This window comes from Dama dama, chromosome 24 (genome assembly GCF_033118175.1).
Source record: "Dama dama isolate Ldn47 chromosome 24, ASM3311817v1, whole genome shotgun sequence".
Classification (NCBI taxonomy): Eukaryota; Metazoa; Chordata; class Mammalia; order Artiodactyla; family Cervidae; genus Dama; species Dama dama.
In genome coordinates, this window is record NC_083704.1 from 51,080,018 (window position 1) to 51,102,334 (window position 22,317).

Below are 22,317 nucleotides of genomic sequence, written 5' to 3' on the forward strand. Positions count from 1 at the left end.
AGACTCATGATCTAATGGAATCTTCGCAACAGTTCAATGAGATAGAGATCACTTAAAGAGGGAGAAAATATAAAATAAGAAGTTAAGCAGCTCTCGAGGCCATATACTAGTCACAGATGGAGCCAGGATTCAAACCCAGATCCAGCTTCTAGTGCCATGAACTTAACCCCCAGCCCCACTCTATGTCTGGCCCAAGCAGCCCGTGTTCCCAGGATGTACAAGTCCCTTTTCCTGAGCTGCTCAGGTTACATCCCACCCTTCTCTCTCCTAAGACACTTCAGCTCTTCTTTCCTGGCTTCAGCCAGAAAAGATCACAGCACACTTGTTGAATGAATGCTGGCTTACTTTTTTTTTTTCCAGTTTGGCAATTTAAAGTAATTAACGTCATTTAGTCAGGCATGTTATTAAGTCAACATTCAAGGGAGGGTGGATCAGGGGAAATGAATATACCAGGTTATATAAATATCAATTTACTCACTGACTAAAATATCACAGAACTTCATCATATGTCAAATATTTCAGTCCCTTTTATTTTTGCTTTTTTACATTTAAAGATGAATCCATTCCCTGACACAAGTAGAACAAGCCTATGGTACAAAGACTCCTGGGAAATAACGTTAGCAAAGACGCAGGGGAGACTTTAGCGAGATGGGATGTGTTTTCTGCCTCCCCCAGCACGGATGCTACTCTGTCCTCTCTTGGCCATGTGGCTGAGTCCGCCTTGTCTTCTCAAGAGTTTGCCCTCACTGCTCTTAAGAGACTCTAAGTACCTAAAAGTGGAGGCAGCAGTATCTCCCTACCTCCCTCTACTCCAGCAGGGGCCTGGTTCAGACAAAGGAAGAGTAACAGACCTTGGGAGGATGGACGGTCAATGGCAAAATGGTAAGAGTACCACCCATCTCATGGTGGAGCTGACAGGCAACGTGTAGGATGGGCCGTCCTTGGCAACCATGCCGAGTCTCAGCGCCGAGGGTCGTTGGAGCTCTGTGGAGTGCAGCTGGCTCATGGGGAAGTAGATCCCAGAGCTCAGCAGCATCAGAGCCAGAGCTGGAACCTGGACCTCAGACTCGAGCCAAAGGCCTGCCCTCTCTAGACCTGCAACCCTCGGGCCCAATGCCATCATACCCAAACAACCAGAAAAACCCAGGAAACCAAGTCAGCAAACCCACATCCAGAGGGTAGAAAGATAAATTCTTGGAAGGAGGTGGGGTCACCAAACTGACCTTCCAAAAAGAAATAAATATGAATGGAATAGTCACTTTTGCATCTGGGAGTTGGACTGGTCCTCCACCTGACTCTCCCAGCACTAGCTTTGTGATCTTGAGCCCAGGTTCCTCAAATGCAACACAGGACGGAAAACTACTCAGGGCTGGTTGTGAGGATTAAGTGAAAGGGTCTCTTCATGCACTTGCTCATTCAACAGATGCTCAGGCAGCATCTCCTTGGGCCAGCCACTGGGCATGCCAAGAAGGACCAAGGCCTCATGCCTCCCCTCTGAATGATGACCCCTGGTCAGAGAGGAGATGAGAAAACAACTGCCCACTAGGTATAATAACAAATACCAGATGCAGCCGCTGCTCTACAAGGAGGAGACTCAATGTAACACGGGTACAAATATTCTTTGCAAATTCTCTAAGTGCTAAGCAAGAGATCAGGTATTTTGAAGACTAGTGCTCATCTGTGCTTCCCAAACTTCCCTCTCACATCTTCTCACATCTCCTCCCCATTGCCCCCATCATGCCATCCCCACATTGCCGCTAACTGGGTTTCCCATGCCAACAGCAACACTTGGGACCAATTAAGGTGGCCACTGGCAATAGGAAGAGGCAAATGCAAACACGAGTAATTAAGACTACAGGGGTCACAGTCAGGTGGCCCTAAGATCAAGAACCAATGCCACCACTTATACTAGCTTTGTGACCTTGGATAAGTCACTTCACCTCCCGGAATCTAAAGGTCCCCATCGAGAAAATGGGGCTCTCACAGCACCCATCACATGGAGTTCTGGAGAAGACAAAATGAAATTTGCACAGAGACCTTAGCATCAAAAGAGGCTGACGGACATTAGCTATCACCATCTATTATTGTTATTGTGGAAAACACAACTTTAGTCTCAAAGATGAATGCTACACATTCCAGAACAAAATTAATTCAGCCAATCATTTACCCTGGTAACACTTAGACCACTTTTCTTCCCTTAACACATTTATTAGGTTATGAAATCAGTGTATTGCTCACAGCCAGCCCTCTAAAATGAATAGAATAGAATAGGTTAGGGTAGTCTAGATTAGGGTAGAATAGAAGAGAAGAGAAGAGAATAAAATACAGTAGGGCAGAGTGCAGTCAAATCAAATAGACCAGACTGCACTGCAGGAAATAAAGCCTAGTGGATTCATGAAACTGGTGTTTTCCATGTGAAGCTGTGTGGAATGGGTTCATTGAACCATGTTTTTCTCACTGTGGACCATGGCCAAAAAAGTTTGAAAGCCACTGACTTAGAAAAAATGCAGTTGTGTGCCCAAGGAGCCCCCGGGGGAGCAATTCTTGTACCAGGGCGATTAGGAATAGCCTTTATGGGAAGCAGATGGGGTCTTTCATAGTGATGTTCACCAAACAATTTTCTGTTACAGGGTTGGTAACCACAGGTCCCAGGAACCTATTTGGTAAGAAGAAAAACCATTGTTGACAGGTCAACAAATTTCTCCCCATCTTACAAATTGGAGAATGGCCGCTGCAACGCTGCTCAGTGATTTATAAATAAGCTGCTTCAACAATCAGACATGCTCCTGGGTACCTTCTGACTAAAAAGATAAAATGCCTGACAAAGCCCCCATATCTATTGCAGAGAAAATCTCCAGTCACGCCATGCATGCCACACAGGGCTGCGCCCAGTGCCAGCTTTAGGCTGGGCTCAGAGGCTGAGTGCCACCGGCCCAGGCCCGGGATGGAACAGACTCCACATGGACACACAGACACGGAAGCAAACCATGGCAGAAAGATGTGTGTATTTCCTCCCAGCAGAAAAGAGAGGGAATAACTGGGTCTCTGGGGGAAGCCAGAGCCTTCCAGGGGTGGCACACAATAGCATTTCTCAAAGCACGGTCTCCGGAACCCATCAGAATTAACAAAGACACTTGTTAATGCAGATTCCTGGGCCCTGGACCAAGCTTACTGAGTCCAAATCTTTTATGATGGGTCCCTCGGAATCATACATTTTAAGCAGCTCCCCGGGTGGTATTTCTGCACATCAAAGTCTGACATCCTCCAGAGTCGGGGCCCAGCAACCAGACAAGGACAACAGGGTCAGCAGTGTCGACGGCTGGAATGGCCTGGGCCGAGGCACGGAGGCGTGACCCAGCCTGACGGGTGTGGGACTGTGCGCGGCGTGCTGTCACCGAAGCGTCTGGGGCAAGGATGCCAAAGGTGACCACAGCAGAAAAGCAACTTTGGCACCCCGCACAGCCCTGCACACCTCATTGAGTATTCCATGAGTGCTTGTTAAAGCAGGAAGGAAGGAATGAGGGAAGGAAGAAGCAAGAAAACATTCCCAACATTTGGTCAAAAGCCAATGGGTTCTTATAAGTCTGTTAAGACAGCTAACAGTTTTCCCAAACCATGAGATTCTCCCCCAAAAGAAGCATTTGGTCCTGTGAACCTCTCTTGTGGAAAAGGAGAAGGTTGAGACCTCAGGTTTTCAGATGGATTTATTAGTAATATATAAACACTCAACTGTCAGGCTTCCCAGGTGACTCAGTGATAAAGAATCCGCCTGCCAATGCAGAAGACGAAGGTTTGATCCCTGGGTCGGAAGATCCCTAGGAGAAGGAAATGGCAACCCACTCCAGTATCCTTGCTGGAAAAATGCTATGGACAGAAGAGCCTAGCGGGCTACAGTCCGTGGTGGGCTAAGTCCACGGGGTTGCAAAGAGTCAGACACAGTTGAGCAACTGAGCGCACACACACACACACTTGATTAATCATTCAGTTTCCTACTCACTTCACCAACGTAGATAGCGTTACTAAGGGGGCCATTCCCCGTTGATGCATTGGGACAAGATATTTTGGCTGTTAAAAAAGAGAGACCTTGGGGGAACAGTTTCTCTAGGTGAAAGTCAGGCTTAAATGTGATGTAATCCGAAGAACTGTTACAAAGGCCCCTCTGCCTGGAGAGTAGAGAAGACTTCCTGTGGAGGGCGGCAGGGGAGCTTTGAAAAGCTGGGGCATGGAGGGGAGGCCATGGGGCTAGAGGCTGCCTCCACCGGTCCTGGGAGAAGCCAGCACAGGGTCATGACACCTTCCTCCCGTCTATGGCCTCAGTGCCCTGATCAGCACACAAGCGAGCGGGCTGAGGGGGAAATGTCAGAGGTCACACATGGCCCACTCCTGATGCACCGTGACCCCTGGGGCATGCCACCAGGTTCCAAGCATGTACCCCCAAGTTGGAAGGCCTAGGCCGGTTTCCACAACCTGCCCCAACTAGGAGATCTCACCCCCTTCTGGGTGAGTCTTCAGGCTCAGTAGGAAGGTAGGAGACGGCACCAAATTCTGATGACTGTGGGGTGTTGATGTTGTTGCCGTTCAGGCGCTCAGTCATGTCCAGCTCTTTCTGATCCCATGCACTGGAGCCCACCAGGCTCCCCTCTCCATGGGACTTCCCAGGCAAAAATACTCAAGTGGGTTGCCATTTCCTTCTCCAGAGGATCTTCCCAGCCCAAGGATCAAACCTGTGTCTCCTGCTTTGCAGGCGGATTCTTTACCACTGAGCCACCACAGACCACACAGCAAATTCCCGCTATGATAAGACACGGAGGGCTCCACAGAGCAAAACTCACCCGGCAAGCTTCACCAGGCTCCATAGACTAACATGCCAGGGAGGAGCCAGACTCAAGACTCTTCAGGAACCTCAAAATGCCAGAATCTGTGGACCTGATACTGGGAGAAGGCGGGGCTAGAGCTAAATGTCCCCCCATTAAACCCATATCATTTAGTTCTCTCCTCCCAGCCAGATGCTCCAGCTCAGCTCAGAGGGGCTGTGCTGGGTGCAGATTCTCAGCGTGTGCAGGGGCCAGGCCGGAGGAAGAGAAGGGACAATTGAGCTCCCACGATACCAATGCAAATCACCCAAACTTGCTTTCTGGTTTCTCACAAGGTCTCATCCTGGTGGAGGTGCTGGAAGGAGCCTATGCAGAGAGGCTGCCCAGGAGCGGGGAGCGCTGCACCATGGATGCTGCAGCAGACGAAGACGCAGTTCCCAAACGCCTGCAATGCACAGATGCAGAAACACTGTCCCCAGGATGTACAAAATAACCAAACAAAATACCTAAACAGTTGTAAAACAAAAGGAAGCCACACAGGGAAGATGACATGTTCAGCAAACACCGTGCGGCATCTCGAGGCCAGCAGGGCGCTGGAGAAGGCCAGGTAATGACCCCACGCGAAGGTGAAAGGAAGGGAAATTAAAATTCACATTTCTCCCTAATGTCACCAGGAACGTGGCGGTGGAGCACTTGGTGGAATTAGCTGCAGCAGCTTCCTAATTGCCTCTGCCGAGTTGCCGCCCCCAGGTTGATGGCGGCGGCTGCAGCGGCCCCATCAGTCTCGCCTGGTGCTTCTGCCGCAGCGGCTCAGCTTGGCGCTGCGGAGGCGCCGCCAGGACCCCTCTGCTGGGCTGGAAGGCTCCAGAGTGGGGAGACTCAGCCACGTTTTCAGGGGGCTGATGGAGCTGGGCTGGGATGTTCCCCAAGGAGAAGGAGAGAGAGGGTCGTGGGCTGGAAGTGAGGACCAGCTGGCTGGAAGGTCTGGCAATCCCTGCTGGCACCAAGCAGGCTATGGGCAAGGGACCCATCCCCAGGGCTTCAGGGTTGGAGAGCTGGAGCTGGGAGGCAGCCCTGACTTTTTGCAGCATCTGCACCTGATGATGGGGGCTCAGAAAACCCAGTGTTGGAGGGTAATGCAGAAAGGAATGTGAAGGACCTTGCTTTGGTCTGTGCTCAAGAGTGCTGTTCCCATCACCAGCGCGTGAGCATCAGGAAAAGGCTCCTTTGTGTATCTGCACATTCATGCATTCCACAGACAGCCCTGGAAGCCCACCCCAAAGGCAGCTCTGCCCTAAGTGCCAAAGGAAGACCCTCTCCCTGAACGAGCCTGCCCTGGGAGATTTTAGGTCCAGCTTACCTGCCTCCTTCTCCACATCCCCACCCCCAGTGAAAGAGATAAGGGTTCTCAGGATATCACACTTCCCCAGAACTGCCTGGGCTCAGACAGATCCGCCAGACTCTTTCCATGCAAAATACAGCTGACCCTGTGGGCCCAAGGGCTGGAGCCTTCAAGTTAACTGTCAATCATGCAGAAAAACATGCATGATTCTCTTTTCCCAGAGAGAAAAAGAAAAAGGAGCTCCAACAAATATCCAGGAAAGACAAAGAGTGGGGATGACAAAAAAGGGGAAGCTAAAATTTAGTGGGCACTTTCCAGATGTCCAGTTCTGTGCTAAGACTGTTAGTGCATATTGACAATGCTCACCATGATCCCATTTTACAAATAAGGAACCTGAGGCCCAGAAGTGAAACTCACTAGAGCCAGGCTGGATCTCAAAGTCAGATCCATCATGTATTAATACCGGGGTCCCAGAGCCCAACCTGGCTCTTCCACATCATGGGATATACACAAAGGGAAACTTAGCCAAATTCAGTGAGATTCTCAAAAAGGTTTCTTAAGAGTCAGCCCTCAAAAGGGGAGGGATGGCTGACCCTCAAAAGAAATCAAAAGACAAGCAATATTGTTTTAGTACCAAAAAAAAAAAAAAATGGAAAAGTATAGAAACCTAGAGGGCGAACTGGGCTCATCCCTCTTTCCAGCTCCTTTTTCATTCTGTATTATGAAAGCAGATGACAGTTCACCAAAATAAGAATTCTGTTGGGGAAAGGATTAAGAGCATAGAAGAAATTGCCACCAACCACCTGAGGAGTCACTAGCAGGTCAAGACCAAAGCATGGGGAATATTTCATCCTAGGAGTACCCAGATGTCCCTCCTCAGACCTCACCCCAGGCCAGGCAGCTGAACAGGACTCACAAGACACAGTTCCATGCCTGCCTGGGTCACTTGGAGCTGGGCATTCTTGGACCAAGGAATATTCTCTGTCTTGGTTTCTGCATCTCTAACATACAGATGATGACAGAACCAAACACAGGAGTGGTTGTGAGAAATTAAACGAAACCATACAAATAAAGCACATGGCACCACACGCAAAGTACCTGCATCATTATTATGATTCCTGCCTAAGAAGACCCTGTGGGGCTCAGTGGTGGGCAGCTCTGGTGGAGAGACTGCCGAGTGGCCTGATTTAAAGTTTCCCCCCTCAGTGCACAAACTACTGTCTTCAGCAGCCAACCTGCCCTGATATGTGGAAGCAGCTCCTGAAGAAAAATAATAACAACAGCAGCAGTCACTTACCTTTTGTAAATATTTCCTCTGAGCCACTTATTGTCAACCATCCTGTGTGCATCTTCTCACTTGCATCTCTCATCACCACCCTAGAAGTTAGTACCATTGTGCCCATTTGACAGATAAGAACTCTGAGGTTCAGCAACTGACTTGTCAGGGGTCTGAGACTAGTCAGCAGTAGCATTGGACTGTACCCTGGGGAGGCGGGTCTCAGATCCAGACTTTTACCTCTACATGGTTCTGTCTTCCCAAGACCAACTGCTTCTCTTTAAAATTAAATGTAAAAAACCCATAATCCTCTAATTTCTTTCTCAGTTTATATATTTTTCATATCACTCATAAGGCATTTGTTTCATGCAAAAGTAACTGAAAATCTTGTTGTTTAAATAGGAATTCCAACTATGTTTCCATAATTCTGAAATTCCTGTTCCAGGAAATGTGTCTTGCTGGCTTTTTTCAATAGATTAGTGAGCTGTGAGCCCTTTCCTGAGAGGATTACATCTTATTTTGGGGTGACCAGATGACTCCTGATGTTCTGAAATACTGGAACCTGGCTACAGACCCTGGAATTTTAAAGTAGTTACTAGTCTTTAACAAAGGGAAGACAGCCTGTGTATATCAAAACACGCCAACACACACACACACACACACACACACACACACACACACACGTCTTTTACTGGTTGCCTGACGATGATTCCTTCAACGTATGCCTTCAAAAGCACAGCTTTCTGAAAGAAACCCAAGCCAATATCAAAAAGAAATAACATTCGAACTTGAGCTTGAGGGTCCCAGAAATCAAACAATCATCACTGACATGACTGCATGCGTGCATGTTCAGTCACATCCGACTCTTTGTGACCCCAAGCACTGTAGTCAGGCTCCTCTGTCCATGGAATTTTATGGATAATGCTTGCCTATTCTTTAGGCAAGAATATTGGAGTGGGTTGTCATTTCCTACTCCAGGGGATCTTTCTGACCCAGAGATTAGACCTGAGTCTCTTGCGTCTCCTTATTGGCAGGCAGTTTCTTTACCACTCAGCCACCTGGGAAGCCCCTTCATTGATGTCAAGGGGGGCAAAAACCTATGCTCACTGAGCTGTTTGGACATGATCCAGTATATTGAGTTAATAGAAATTTCACTGATGATAGAAACTGGTAGGAGGCTAGGAGTAAAGCCATATGTTATGACTCGTGGCCAAAGATTACCTACCTCCAACGGATTTACTGCCTCCCACACCTATTGTTCTTTTTACACTATTTTTCCGCCTCTGCCTTGACAAAGCACAATGGAAGCGGTATTTTGGATGGCGCAGGTACAAAGAGCCAAACGCCTGCCCCGTGTTTCTCTCACCTTGCCTTGCAAATTACAGTACACACGGATAACAGGAACAAAAGTGACTTCCCCAACTGCCCACCTGTACTGTACAAAAGACGGGATGGGAAGAATTAGGAAAAGAAAGCAAAAAATAAAAACATACACCTCCATGGGAACATAATGAATACTTCTGTTTGCCTTTGTGCCCTGTCACATTAAATGTGCGAGACATATATGGCCTTATCCTATGAACTCATTGTGGGATCAAAGTGACTAAAATTCCAGAAGTTTCTCTTGCTCTTCATTAATAACGAAGTCGAAACTGTAAGTGAGAGAGTGGCCCAGAGAACTAAGGCTTCCCAGGTGCCACCTATTGTTCAAAGCTACGTCATCTGTGTTCTACCATCTAGCCCTCCCCAAAGTCCTATGATACAGGCGCTTTTATTTTTAGTTCTATTCTGTCAATGCATAAACCAAGGCCCAGAGAGAGAAAGTTAGTGACTGACAGAGTGGAATTCAACACCAAAGCACATGCTTTGAAAAAAAAAATATCTCTTCAGGGTCTTCCCTGGTACTCCAGGGGTTAAGAGTCTGCTTGCCAATGCAGGGGACACAGGTTCGACCCCTGGTCCAGGAGGATCCCACATGTCGTGCGGCAACTGAGCCCGTGTACCACAGCTACTAAGCCTGTGTGCCCAAGAGCTTCTGCTCGGAAATGAGACGCCACCACAATGAGAAGCTCATGCACCATGAGCAGAGAAAGCCAGGTGCAGCAACAAAGATCCAGTGCAGCCAAAAGTTAAAATTAACACAGTTTTAAAAATAAATAAAAGTTTTTTAAAAATCTCCTTTCAGCTGTGCATGGCTCACTGCAATAGAAATCTAGACCCTGTTTATTTAACTTATATGCAGAGTACATCATGTGAAATGCCAGGCTGGATGAAGCACAAACTGGAATCAAGATTGCTGGGAGAAATATCAATAACCTCAGATATTCAGATGACACCACCCTTATGGCAGAAAGTGAAGAGGAGCTAAGCAGCCTCTTGATGAAAGTGAAAGAGGAGAGTGAAACAGTTGGTTTAAAACATTAAAAAAGACTAAGATCATGGTATCCGGTCCCATCACTTCATGGCAAATACATGGGGATACAATGGAAACAGTGACAGACTTTATTTTCTTGGGCTCCAAAATCACTGTGGATAGTGACTGCAGCCATGAAATTAAAAGACGCTTGCTCCTTGGAAGAAAAGCTATGACAAACCTAGGCAGTGTATTAAAAAGCAGAGACATTACTTTGCCAACAAAAGTCCGGCTAGTCAAAGCTATGGTTTTTCCAGTAGTCATGCACAGATGTGAGAGCTGGACCATAAAGAAGGCTGAGCTCCGAAGAATTGCTGCTTTTGAACTGTGGTGTTGGAGAAGATTCTTGAGAGTCCGTTGGACAGCAAAGAGATGAAACCAGTCAATCCTAAAGGAAATCACCCCCTGAATATTCACTGGAAGGACTGATGGCTAAAGCTACACTACTTTTGCCACCTGATGTGAAGAGCCAACTCATTGGAAAAGACCCTCATTGAAGGCAGGAATAGAAGGGGATGACAGAGGATGAGATGGTTGGATGGCATGAGACTGAACAAACTCTGGGAAATGGTGAAGAACAGGGAGGCCTGACGTGCTGCAGTCCACGGGGTCATGAAGAGTCAGACATGACTGAGCAACTAAACAACAACAACAGAGTCTTTCCTGGGAGCCCAGAGTTCCAAAGAAGGAAATGCAAGGTCACGTTTATAGCATCGGTTGGGGGGGGTGTCTAAAACGTGGTGGCATCTCCAAGGGCAAATTTTACCACTGATTCCATTTTAACACACAACACTAAAGTCTCAGGAAAAGGAATCAAACCATCAAGTGTGAGAAACACGCCCTCAGGAGCCAAACTCAGGGACCTGAGCAAACAGATAAAGAGCAGGTTTGACTTTTGGAGGAAAACGTGATGGGAAATGCTCCCTGCTTTTTGCAGAATGGCTGAGGCCTTGTGCCTTAGCCAAGACTGAATCCTGCTCAGGAGCTCCGCAAGGTTATTCTTTTCCTTGGCAGCTCTGGTTGAGCAGAGGTGTAAGGTACTCAACAGCCCCCCTTCTGCCCTGCCAGCCAGGGCCCCTCTAGTCAACCTTCCCTGTCTCCCTTAGGAACCATTCCTGGCCCATCATGGCACAAGCTCCCATGGAACAAGGGAAGTCTTCCCCCAACTTGTGGGGGCCCATCACCCACAAAGTCAGTCTTTGCTGCCAACAGAACACCTCCTGAAATCCCACCTGCGGAAGCACATCTAGAGGAAAGAAACCAGAGAGGCCGCCAGCATCCACCCACCCAGCCCTTCTCATCCTGCTGAGGTCCTGACGACCCCACTGAAGTTGTGCTCAGGTGGGAGCAGCCCACACAGGTGACGCACAGTGCAGAGAAAAGTCAAAGGCTTGGGGGTCAGAACGCTCCCATCCGAGTCCAGCCCCACCATCTTCTTGCGCTCCATCTCCCTGAGCTGCAAGCCACCGGTGACAGGTAGAAAACACAGGCCATCTCCCGGTGCAACTAAAGACCCCAGCAGACGTCTTGCATTATCTACTTTAATACAAAGAATGCTTGTCTCATTACTCTCCCCCCAAGAAGTCCCTTTCCTTCCTGTCTAGTCCCACTGAAAAGTCTGTTCTCCTGAGCCGGTTAGAATCTTGGTAGATTTTAAGAAGCCTCCAGGGCAGTCAGACTCTCTGGGTCCATCAGTCCCGGGTACCAATGGTTTGGGGGTGATTTTCTAAACTATGTGGTCCTTCCTCAGTTGATCCACCACCTGCACAGCAGGGCAAGCCAGGAACGGGGTACCAGGAAGCCCCCGAGATAGTTCCTCAGCCCCGATGTCTCATGTGGGCATCGCCCCGACTCTAGGAGGAAGTGAGCCGACCTTGAGGAGGAGAATAAGAGGTCTGGGCAGAGGCTGGGTCCACTGTGGCCTCCTCCTCCCGCTCTGCAGTACCTGGCTCCTCAGACTCCTCTCGTCAGGTGCCAGGTGGGACCACCTACCTCCCTGCCGGCACCTGGCACCCACTCCCCCGTTCAGGCACTCACTCACTTGCGTCTATGGAGTTGGCCCCACAGATGCTCGTTGAAGGTTATCTGAAGAGCTCGTCTCTGTCTCACGCCACCAATAATGACTTTCACAGCTCAATCGCGGAAAGCTTCTACGTGCCAGGCACCATGCTAAGTGCTTTACGCCTTTTATTTCATTTAATCTTCATCACAGCCTGTAAAGTCGAAGACACCGGTCTCCTCTCACATTGGAGGGAGCAGGTTCAGAAGCATCATGCTGCAAGGTGACCCAGCTAGGAAACAGCAGATCTGGGACTCAACGCCAAGTCCATCTGACGCCAAACCCTGTCCTCTCAGCTGTTTTCTTAGGTTCTAATTGTTTTCGAAGTAATTTCCCAGATGTTATCTCATTTAATCCTCCAAAACACCCAGGAAGTAGGGAAATGCAGGTATTACTCACATTGTTTTCAAACAGGAAGGGGGGATGAAAAAAGGTCACACAAAGACAAGAGAAGACAGCAGCACTGCGGCCAGGCAAGCAGACTCCAGAAGCCCAGCTCAGTCACCTGGGGGCAGCTGCTTCGTTTCCATAAGCCTCAACTTCCAAATCTGAAAAATGGGCGAATGGTAGTACCTGAGTCATCAGGTAGCCGAGAGAATTCAGTGGGATGACACATGTCAGGTATTTATCCGGTACCTGGAATGTAGGAACTCCTGAGAGAATGCTACCTGTTCTTACTATTACATTAGACCATTTGCCCAAGGCCACCCAGGAAATACCTACAGAAAAGACAAGAAGACAAACACCACAGCTCTTAGACTCCTAGGCCAGTGACCTTTTTCTATGCTTTAACAACACTGCAGCTTCCAAGATGTATGTCTCTGAAAACGCTCCAAGCTCTGCACCTATTACAATGATGAAAAAAGATGGGCAAAGGACTCCTCCCCAGCTGACTGTGGCCAGAACATCAAAATAGAATGAGAGGATGAGCTACCCAGCAGGGAAAAGAGAAAGCCAAAATGAGCACGACCTGTCCTGCAGGGGGCTTCACCCGAGTCCCGATGGGCCCCCTCCTTGCTGTGATGCTCAGCTATCATCATCTTGAAATTCTTCATAACTTTTTAACAAATGGAACCACGTTTTGCTTTCCCACTGGGTCCCACAAATTATGTCAGTGGTCCCCAACCTTTCTGGCACCAGGGACCCTTTTCATGAAAGACCATTCTTCCATGGGATTGGGGATGGGGTGGATGGTTTGAGGATGATTCAAGTGCATTACATTTATTGTGCACTTCATTTCTATTATTAATACATCAGCTCCACCTCAGATCATCAGGCATGAGATCCCGGAGACTAGGGACCCCTGATGTAGCTGGTCCTGGTCTCAGCAGGTCCTCCACTGCAGCTGCCTATAATGTCTCAGATGCCAGACAAACCTGAGCCTAGTGGACTGGATCATTCGGTTCTGTCCTAGCACCCCAGTTCACCCACTCAAGCCGCACTTGCTAGCAGCCCAAGAGGACAAGGACAACCTTCCCCATCAGCAGGCAGCATCTGGCACATTCTGTGATGAGCAGCCTCTGTCTCTACTGGCATGCGTGCACATGCATGCACAAACTTAATAAGTGGTAAGGACATGTACCAGCCCCAAATATCATCTGGCAGTTGCTTCACCTAAAATGAATAACCAGCAGTCTGGTCTACGAACCCACAGCCATACATAACCATGTCCAACTTGCCTGTCCAGATTGTTTACGTGGTAATGGCTCTCTTAACCTTGGAAGGGTACTGTTTTCCAATACTGGATGCCAAGATGAATACACAGGAGGGCACAAAGTGAAGAAAGAGGCATCTATTTCTTGTCAAGAGATAATGCTCTCCTTTCCAATATGGCCTTGAACTGCCCATTAATAGGTGGCTACCGAGTTGTTTATTTCCATAATCTTGATGTGGGGTAACCGAGAAGCTCAGCAACATCTAACCATGATACACCTTATATGTAATGCCTTATTTAAGCAGCCTTGGAATGAGCACCCAACGAGTGTTGTACCATTTATTAAAGACACCCTGCACCCTTCTCAAAGTTATGCCTGTAAAATGACTTTCTTCTGAAAAGTAGACACGCTGGCTACACAAAGAGAAATCCCTTAAAACACATCAGCTGAGCAGATGCCTCACCTGCAGAGGGTGAGCTGTGGTCCAGGTCGGACTGTCAGGAACGAGTCTCTGAGGCTGGCTTTGCATTTCAGAGACCATCAGCTAAATGTGCTGGTCACTAAATACTCAGGGAAAGCAAGCATCCTCCCCTTCCTCTCCATTTTCTTCTCTTGAAGGAGAAGCTCACTTTTGCTTAATGGACCAGAGAGGGCTGATGAAGAGTCTATCAATATCGCCAGGAGCCTGACATGAGGAACTTTTCCTCTCGCTACATGATACACAAAAGCCTCACTGCAGCCACTGGAGATGAAGCAATGGCCATTATGTCTCTTGTATAAAAATTACATTAAAAGAGGAGTGGGGGAGGGGGGCTCTCATATGCTAATTCATAGGCTGGCATTTACGACATCTATTTCATTTTTTCTCAGTCTCAGCCATAGCAAATCTCTAAGTCCAATCAGAGTGTCCCAGGGAACATGAAAGCTGTGAAAAGTCTCTGTCTGGAAGACGCTGTGGATCTCAGTTTGGGAGGCTGTTTTGGCAAGCACTGTGACTGCAAAAGATGGGGACCCCTGAAATAAACACCACTCACTTCTGACAGAGGCTACATACTTAGATAAAGAAAAAGCCATGAGTTGGTATCTGTAATGAGAGATCCAGACTAATGACAGTCTGGAAACAAAGGATCCTTGAGAGAATATACACCTCTTTCACTAAGCCCAACATAGCAAGTCATTTATTGCTCTAGGTGTGCAGGAGCATTAAACACCTAGCAAGGGTCGATCGATGACTGAAAAACCTAAACCCCCAAACTTGACTTCCACAAATGTGTGCTCCAAAGTGCAGGACAATGGGATATCCGGCAGGGCCACAGGTGCCCAGGGTACTGTTTCACATTTCTTTTACTTTTGTTCATCCTGATACATGGCTAGTGCGAGTGAGGGATGGTTGCTCAGTCATGCCTGACTCTTTGCAACCCCATGGACGGCAGCCTGCCAGGCTCCTCTGTTCATGGAATTCTCCAGGCAAGATGACTGGAGTGGGTTGCCATTTCCTTCTCCAGATACATGGCTATGTCTTCTTCAAAACTGGAAACGTTATTTGTGCTTGCCCCTGCCCGACAGACTTTATGAGGTAGCTTGGTACTCGTGTGTTTGCCTAAAAGCACATTGGTATTAGAATAAATAAGACAAGATAAAACTAGCCTGAGAGCACCAGAGCAATTGATCAAATTTAATAACTACATTGGATTAAAAATCTGAAGTTTACCTCCGATGAGAAAACCATGCCTACGTTTTCACCTCACTTAACTTTGACTAGCGTTGTAAATCTGAGCAATGCAGGCTGCAGCAGTTCCTAATAAGGGAAAAAGCAAAGCAGAAATATTTCTGGCAGAAAAGAAACTTTGAGAAAAAGAAGGAAAGAAAAAGAAAAGAACAAAAGAAGCTCAGGCTTAGCAAAGTCATACAAAAAGAACTTTATCTGGTCAGCAAGTGACCGAGTATGAGTGTATAAATGCAGTAAGATATATGCGTGGGTAAGATGCATGAAATGAATTCCAACCAGTTTACCCTGCTCTGCTGATGTCCTGGTGATTGGGCTAATGAGACCAATAAACTGCCCCGAAAGACTGAAAACTGTCATTTCCAAGATTTCAAGACTTTGAAAAATAATCTGCCAGGGAGAAGTCCAGTAATTGAAGTGGTGCCATGAATTAAAACATGGGCAGCGTAGATTGAATGCATTAATCTCGCAGGATGACAAATAACTGTGTTTATTCAACAAAAATGTTCAGCCAAGTAGCGCCTCCCCAGTAAAAGCAATCTGTAGAGTGTCAGGCTTCCTATAGGCAACACAGCGCTGCTACCTAATTCCTGATAAGTGAATACTCCTAGTTAATTATTTAAAAGACCATCGATTTCCACATTGATGAAAAGTCATAATTATCAAAATGGCATAAAGACCCAACCTTTCACTTTGCTGACTCTGTCCTGTGGAAAGAGACATCACATTCATATATTAAAGCCGCCCTCTCAATAAATAGTTGATAATGCAAAAAACTGGTTATGCATTCCAAGGAGAGCACATTTGATAAGTGCGGCACGAGGTGTCCAAGGTAAATGTCAATTCTTTTCTAGCATTAATGGCAGAGACATACAGTACCTGTATTTCCGCTGTGTATTTATCACCATGGTTCTGGAAAATGTAATTAGAATCCTTCATTCCTGTGAACATACATTCCCTGAATGCAGAACTAAATAGAACGACAAATCCAGCTCCGACCAAATTCTCCCAGAGAGGGATGAAATGAGAATCACATCAGTTTAATACCTTTTATTGTGAATGTTAGGGGTGTGGAGCCCAAGTGTTTAACAGACTAGGTTACTGGACCTACTAGAATGCTTCTCACTGAATCCCAAAATAGAAAGATAATGAAACAGTACCTCTCCAAGAGAACCCACACAAAGCGCATTCTCTGGGGAAAATGAAGCAAGATAGAGGCAGCTGAATATTGGCATGAATATGTCAAATAGGAAAGTTAATTAAAAGTTGAAGTGAATGGAAACCCCTGCAGTATCTGCCAGCTAAGGAGGGCAGGACACAGGCACACAGCCGCATAAGAGCACTTCGCTTTCAGGGGCCCGAGGTCCTCTAACAACCAGAAAAACCTCTCAAAATTGACTCCAACTCCAACATACAAGTCCCATGTTCTTCCATTCTGCATTGGAAACAGTCTACTTTGCTAAAAAGCAGATTCTTTTTTTATTACAATCAAAAATATCCTCTTTATAAAGAACTAATAGATTGCTATTCCTGCACTAGGCAAAGAAAACAAAAAGAGAAAAAATAGGAAGTCTGGCAGTGGATATCAGATATATTATTGTAAGCTAAAGCCATGGTAATGAACAAAGAGACAACTAATGAAATATTCTCCTTTCTAAATCCGTGACAATGAGGCACATTATTAAATACCTATAATTATATTGATAAAATCACTGATAATACTGCTATCTTGAATTATATTATCTAAAAAAAAAAACCTGTTACCCTCTTATAAAAATGGCAGTTTTCCCAGTCTCCAAACTCCTTAAAATAGGTGGTCAATTATTATTTAACTTACATTCACAATAACTATTTTGCAAAGTTTTTGCCTTAGTTCAAAAATTACTAAACTCCCGTTCTAAAAATGAACACCTTACATCAATTCATAACATAAAATGTCAATTAGAAAAATTACATAGAGTACATAAAATTGTTCAGTGGTATACAATATACCTTACTTAACTGAAATCAAGTTTAAATGTCCATGCCTTAAAAGTATAATTACAATCTATCATGCAACACCCTTGAATCCTCTTATTGCAGTGTTAATGCATTGTTCAACCAAGTTTCCAAACTCATTTCGAGAGTATCTTAATTGTCAAAGATGCAATGATGTGACAAAAGGGTATAGAAAGTTTTAACTCAGAGGAGTAATGTCTCATGGCCAGAAACTTAAAAAGAAGAGAAAGGCAACAGTCTCCTTGCTTTTCCAAATGATGCTACGCCTCCCCACACTCTGAGCACCTCACATCTTTTCTCATTCATACTCTGAGCTCTCTAAATCAATCTTCTTTGTTGATTATAAAGATCATAATGAAGGGCATAATGAAGGGCAACGGGCCAAGACAGCCAAAAGATATCTCCCCAAGTTGTCTACCATGCCCTGCCCCATGGAAGTCCTTGCCTAGCCAGCGAAAGCCACAGTCAGAGGACGTCATGGTCGGTGATTGCAATTCAGAGCAGAAGAAATGCCCACCCCAGCACCTAATGCCCAGCAACACCTCATCTTCCCCTTGGTGTCAGATTACAGAATGCCAGGCAACAGTAAGAAATGACAAAAAGGACATAAACAGCTGGAAATAATTACCCAATTGTCCAGCAGTAAGCATGACAAAAGCAAAGTAAGGCTTGTGAATTCAGTATCAGAAAGGATGCTGATGAGAAGGTAACAGAAGGGTTTTAGCTTTTTCCAATTTGCTATCAGAGAGTAGCCAATAATATGCTTGGTTGATGGGATTTTGTGTGGTGTGTGTGTGTGTGTGTGTGAACTTCAGAGAGAAGGAAAAAATATATTTCATGGGCTCCTACAAAATGTGAGTACAAGATATGTAAGCACAATAAAAAAAAAAAAAAAAGCTCACAGGCTCTGAGGAGATACTTTCAGAGTTGCTATAACTAAACTACAACAGGCAGATGAAAAATATTTCTTTAAAGTTATACAAAATATTCTCTTCTTTAAAAGCATAAGCTAAATACACAGGCAATGCAATAGGCCAGAACTCTTCACATAAAACATCTGACACACAGGCAAAATGCCAAAGCAGGCTACAGACTGGTCCAGATTAAAAGAACACGAGCAAAAGAAGCAACTCCTATAAGCTGAGAGGCAGGTCACAGGTATGTGAATTATCATTGTCCATAAAGGCACATCATAACCTCAAGGTTTTATCAACTGCCTATAATTCAATGAATTCCATCCCCAAATAACAGGTGAGAAAACAGTCTTTCCAAGGTTTCAGAGAATATGGCTACTGACAATTTTTAAGCCAGGCTAACCTCTGTCATTCCATTGTGGGATGATGCTTCATTACCATACTTAGATTTCATGTGACAAACTGTTTCATACAATGTCCCCAAAAACGCTACTCTCTAAAGCAGAATGCCATAAATAAAATACGTACTTGGTTACCAGGCAGCATGCATGACACATATGTTACATTGGCCCAAAAAGCACAGCTTTAAATGCTTAAAAGTTAACTTAACAATTTAAGCTGTTTGTACCCATTTTCAGAGAATTACCCTGAAAGGGCAATTTTATTTTCTATCTTTGAGAGAATTCTTGGATTAATCCTATTGATTTGTTAACTTGAAATTCTTTTTCATCCCCTCTAATCTCTCCTCCCCAGCCCATTTCCCCTGCCCCCTTTTTTTTTTCCCTTGGAGGGGAGCGCAAAGGACTATATATCTCACAGTGTAATTTTAAGCATAATGCTGCCTGTTTGAATTGAAATTGATGCAGCTTCTGATAAAAGCCTAATAATCAATTCTCCATTCTCATTACTCTCTAGAATATATGGGCGCGGACCAATGTCTTAAGTTTGAGGACTACTCTCATAGGTTATTACCCAGCAGTGCAGCTGAGTGGAAAGATAACCACATTCATTCTCCTTATCTGTAATGATGTAATGCATGCTAGCCCTGGGTCTAGATGATTGGGGAATAATGGGATTGTACAACTGCAGGGATGACAAACAATAGTGCAGCGTCTTTCTCTGATACACTGAACCCCAGCCTGCAGCGTGGGCAAGGTGAACACCAGCATAACATAGGCACTGATTCTGCCCCTTGCATGAAGTTAGCATTTTTTGGCCAGAGGAGCATCTGCTCTCACACTGAAACAGCAATACCGACAGAGAGAGGAGAGCCATGCAAAAAACACTCAGTTTCCGAGCCTCGGCCAGGACAGTGCCACTGAGTATCCTGCTTTTCTTTGTGTTTAGAATCAAGTGTCATCTAAAAATAACTGGTTGGTAGGGAGAAGTCACTGGCACAGTACATTGCCAAGAAACCGGAGGATCAGAGACACCTCTGATAACTGATGCTGCTCTGGGTTCACGTTTGTTTGGAAAACTAAATCTGCCTCCATTTTCTGTGCTGGAAAAAAATCATCGCTTCCTGCCACCACAGAAATCTTACCTTTTGCAGAAGCTGGGAGCCGGAGTACTTCGCGGCGATAGATTTTATCTCTCCACCAAAAGCAGAGGCCCAGAGCTTCACCCTATAGGGAGAAAGGGCAGAGGAACAAATGTAACAGCGTGTCACAGTCAACACGCACGCACACGCACACACGGGGGCTGTGGCTGAAGGAACCCGGAGGTATAACACTGGAGGGAAAAAAAAAAGAAAAAGAGCCTTGGTAGAAACTGCCAGCACCAAACTGCAGAGCGCACCGCGGAGGGGGCTCGAGGGGGGGTCACATAGTTCAAAATGCGCAAAGTGCCCCCAGGCTCTCTGGAAAGATCACTAAATTTTACGTGAATCATTGCCTGAGAACTTGACCACCCAAACTGGGCATCACCTGGCAAAGATTAGTCGGAAGAAATTCACCCACCCTCTCCCGCCCCCCAAAGAAGTGAGACGGCAAGATAGCAAAGAGCTCCGGTAAACGACCCACGGAAGTTGGATGCGGTAAACAGGCTTCAAAGTTCGTGCTGTCACTGGCGGTGAGCCTCTCCAGGTCTCCTCTCCAGGTCTCACTCGCCAGCCCGGGGAGGGGGCGAGGGACTCCCACCCCAGCCTGGCCGCCCCACGCGGGTGCGGGCCGGCAGGTGCTAGAGACGAGGCCGACGACCGCGGCAGGTCCCGTCCGTCCGCACCTGCAGGAGCCCAAACTTGGGCACAGCGGGTCGCGGGAGGCCGGGATCCCCTCCCCGGGCGGCGCAGGACCCCGCACTTACACGGAGAGAGGGATCTGCTGCTCCGAGCGCACCACGTCCCCCAGCGCGGCGTAGAGAAGCGCGGCGGCCAGGAGCGCCCAGGGCCCCCGGGACGCGCGGCGCTGCCAGCCCAGTCCGGCCATGCTGGGCTCCCTCCGACGCGCCGGCAGCAGCGACAGAAGCGGCCGCGGGGAGCTGCGCCGAGCGGGCGGTGGGCGAGCGCGCTGGGCTGCCTGCTCCGCGCCGCCCCGCCTGCCTCTCGCGCGCCGGGCGCACTTGGGGAGCAGAAAAAGGAGCGGGGCGGGGTGGGGGGCGGAGGGCGGAGAGGAGGAGGGAGTGGGGAGAGGTGGAGAGGGAGGCAGGCGGGGGAGGAGGCAGGGAGACGCGCCTCTCGCAGCGGCGGCCGCCCGGCCCCGCCTCGGCGGCCCCGGGAGTCCGGCGGGCCGCGGCGGGAGGGCGGGAGGCGCCGCGCGGGCGGGGACTTGCAAACTCGCGTGTCCTTGGCCGCGGCGGAGCGCGCCCTGCCCCGCCCGGCCCACTGCGGCCGCCGAGTTCTTTACAACTCCGCAGTCCGCTGCCGCGGGCGCCACTCTCGGGCTGACCCCCGGCCGGCCCCAGCGACCCCGCACCCCGAGCTGGTTGGAGATGGGGGGTGTGGGGAGCCGCGCAGGCTGGAGGCCAGGGCCCCTTGGCTGGGTCACAGGGTGCTGAGGAGCGCAGAGGTGGCGCGACCCCCGGCCCCGCCGCGCAGTTTTCCGGCGGGCAAGGGGTGCGAGGAAGAGGCCAAAGTCTGAAGCAGGGGCCGGGGCTCGCGGCGGAGTACTGGGTCGCGCGGGGTGGAGTGCGGCGGGGATGGCAGCGGGGCTCGGCGGTCAGGCGCGGGCACTGCTGCGTGGCCGCCTGCCGCCGCTCCTCCGGTCGCGGCGCCGACCAGGGAAGGCGCGGAGGGCGGCGCTGCCGGCGCGGCGCGGGCTCACGAGCGCGGGGCTCCGGGCTTCGGGCCGCGGCGGGGCCGGCTTGGCGCGCCCGAACCCGGGCCGGGCTGCCGAGCAGCTCGCGCTCTGACCCGCGGAGGCCCGGGGTCCGCGCGACTGCAGCGGCCGGCGGGGCGGGGAGGGGCGGCACTGCGGCTCCGGGTCCATCCTGACCGGCGGACTCCCTGGATTTCGGGAATGAGGGAGTCCTCCGAAGCTCGGGGATTCACCATCTCCCCACTCGGACCCCCACCCGCTGGGTAGGAGGCGCGGTCGCGCGGGCGGAGGCAGGAAGTCGGGGAAGCCCCGGGCGCCTGAGGAACCAGGCTTCCCCGCGGCCTCTCCCGCCGCCGCCCCCAGCCCGCGACCCGTCTCTCGGAGCCCCGGCTCCGGCTAGAGGTCTGGGTGTGTGCCTGGGAACTTTGTGGGGCCCTCGCGCCGACCGGCAGTCGAGACCGACCCGAGCCGGGCTGAGTCATCCTTGACTCGCCAAGCGCAACTCGACTGACCCCGGGCGAGCCGCGCGCTCCTGATACCGCGGGGTCTCCGGGGGCGTCCGCCGCCTGGGTTCGCCGGGTTTGCGGGACTCCCCCTACAGGGCTTTGGGCTCTCTTCCCCGTCACCCGCCTTCAGCCTCACCGCCCTCAGCTCCCCGGGGAGAGAGCGAGGGTGGGCTCCAGCTTCCGCCTGGTGGTGCCGGGCGACAAGCCAGGCGGGCTCTCCTGCCCAGCACCCCCGCCAAAAGTTACCCCGGCAGACGTGGGTCTGGATCTCACAGTTGGCTGCGCGGGGAGAAGGACCGCGCAGGGGCCTTGGTGTCTCTGCCGAGTGCGGAGGAGCCCCGGCTCTCGTGGGCGGGTCGT

At 48.9% G+C, this 22,317-nt stretch overlaps 1 protein-coding gene across 1 annotated transcript in view; it reads right to left on the bottom strand.

Annotated features, from left to right (window-relative positions):
• The window catches only part of CACNA2D3 (calcium voltage-gated channel auxiliary subunit alpha2delta 3), an 839,655-nt gene extending 819,032 nt beyond the window's left edge, over positions 1-20,623 (bottom strand). The window contains exons 1-2 of the mRNA XM_061129193.1: positions 20,502-20,623; positions 19,741-19,822 (exon numbers count right to left, since the gene is read on the bottom strand). Coding sequence (XP_060985176.1) covers positions 19,741-19,822; positions 20,502-20,623 — 204 coding nt within the window. The remainder of the gene's footprint in view (positions 1-19,740; positions 19,823-20,501) is intronic.
• Between the last annotated feature and the right edge of the window lie 1,694 nt (positions 20,624-22,317).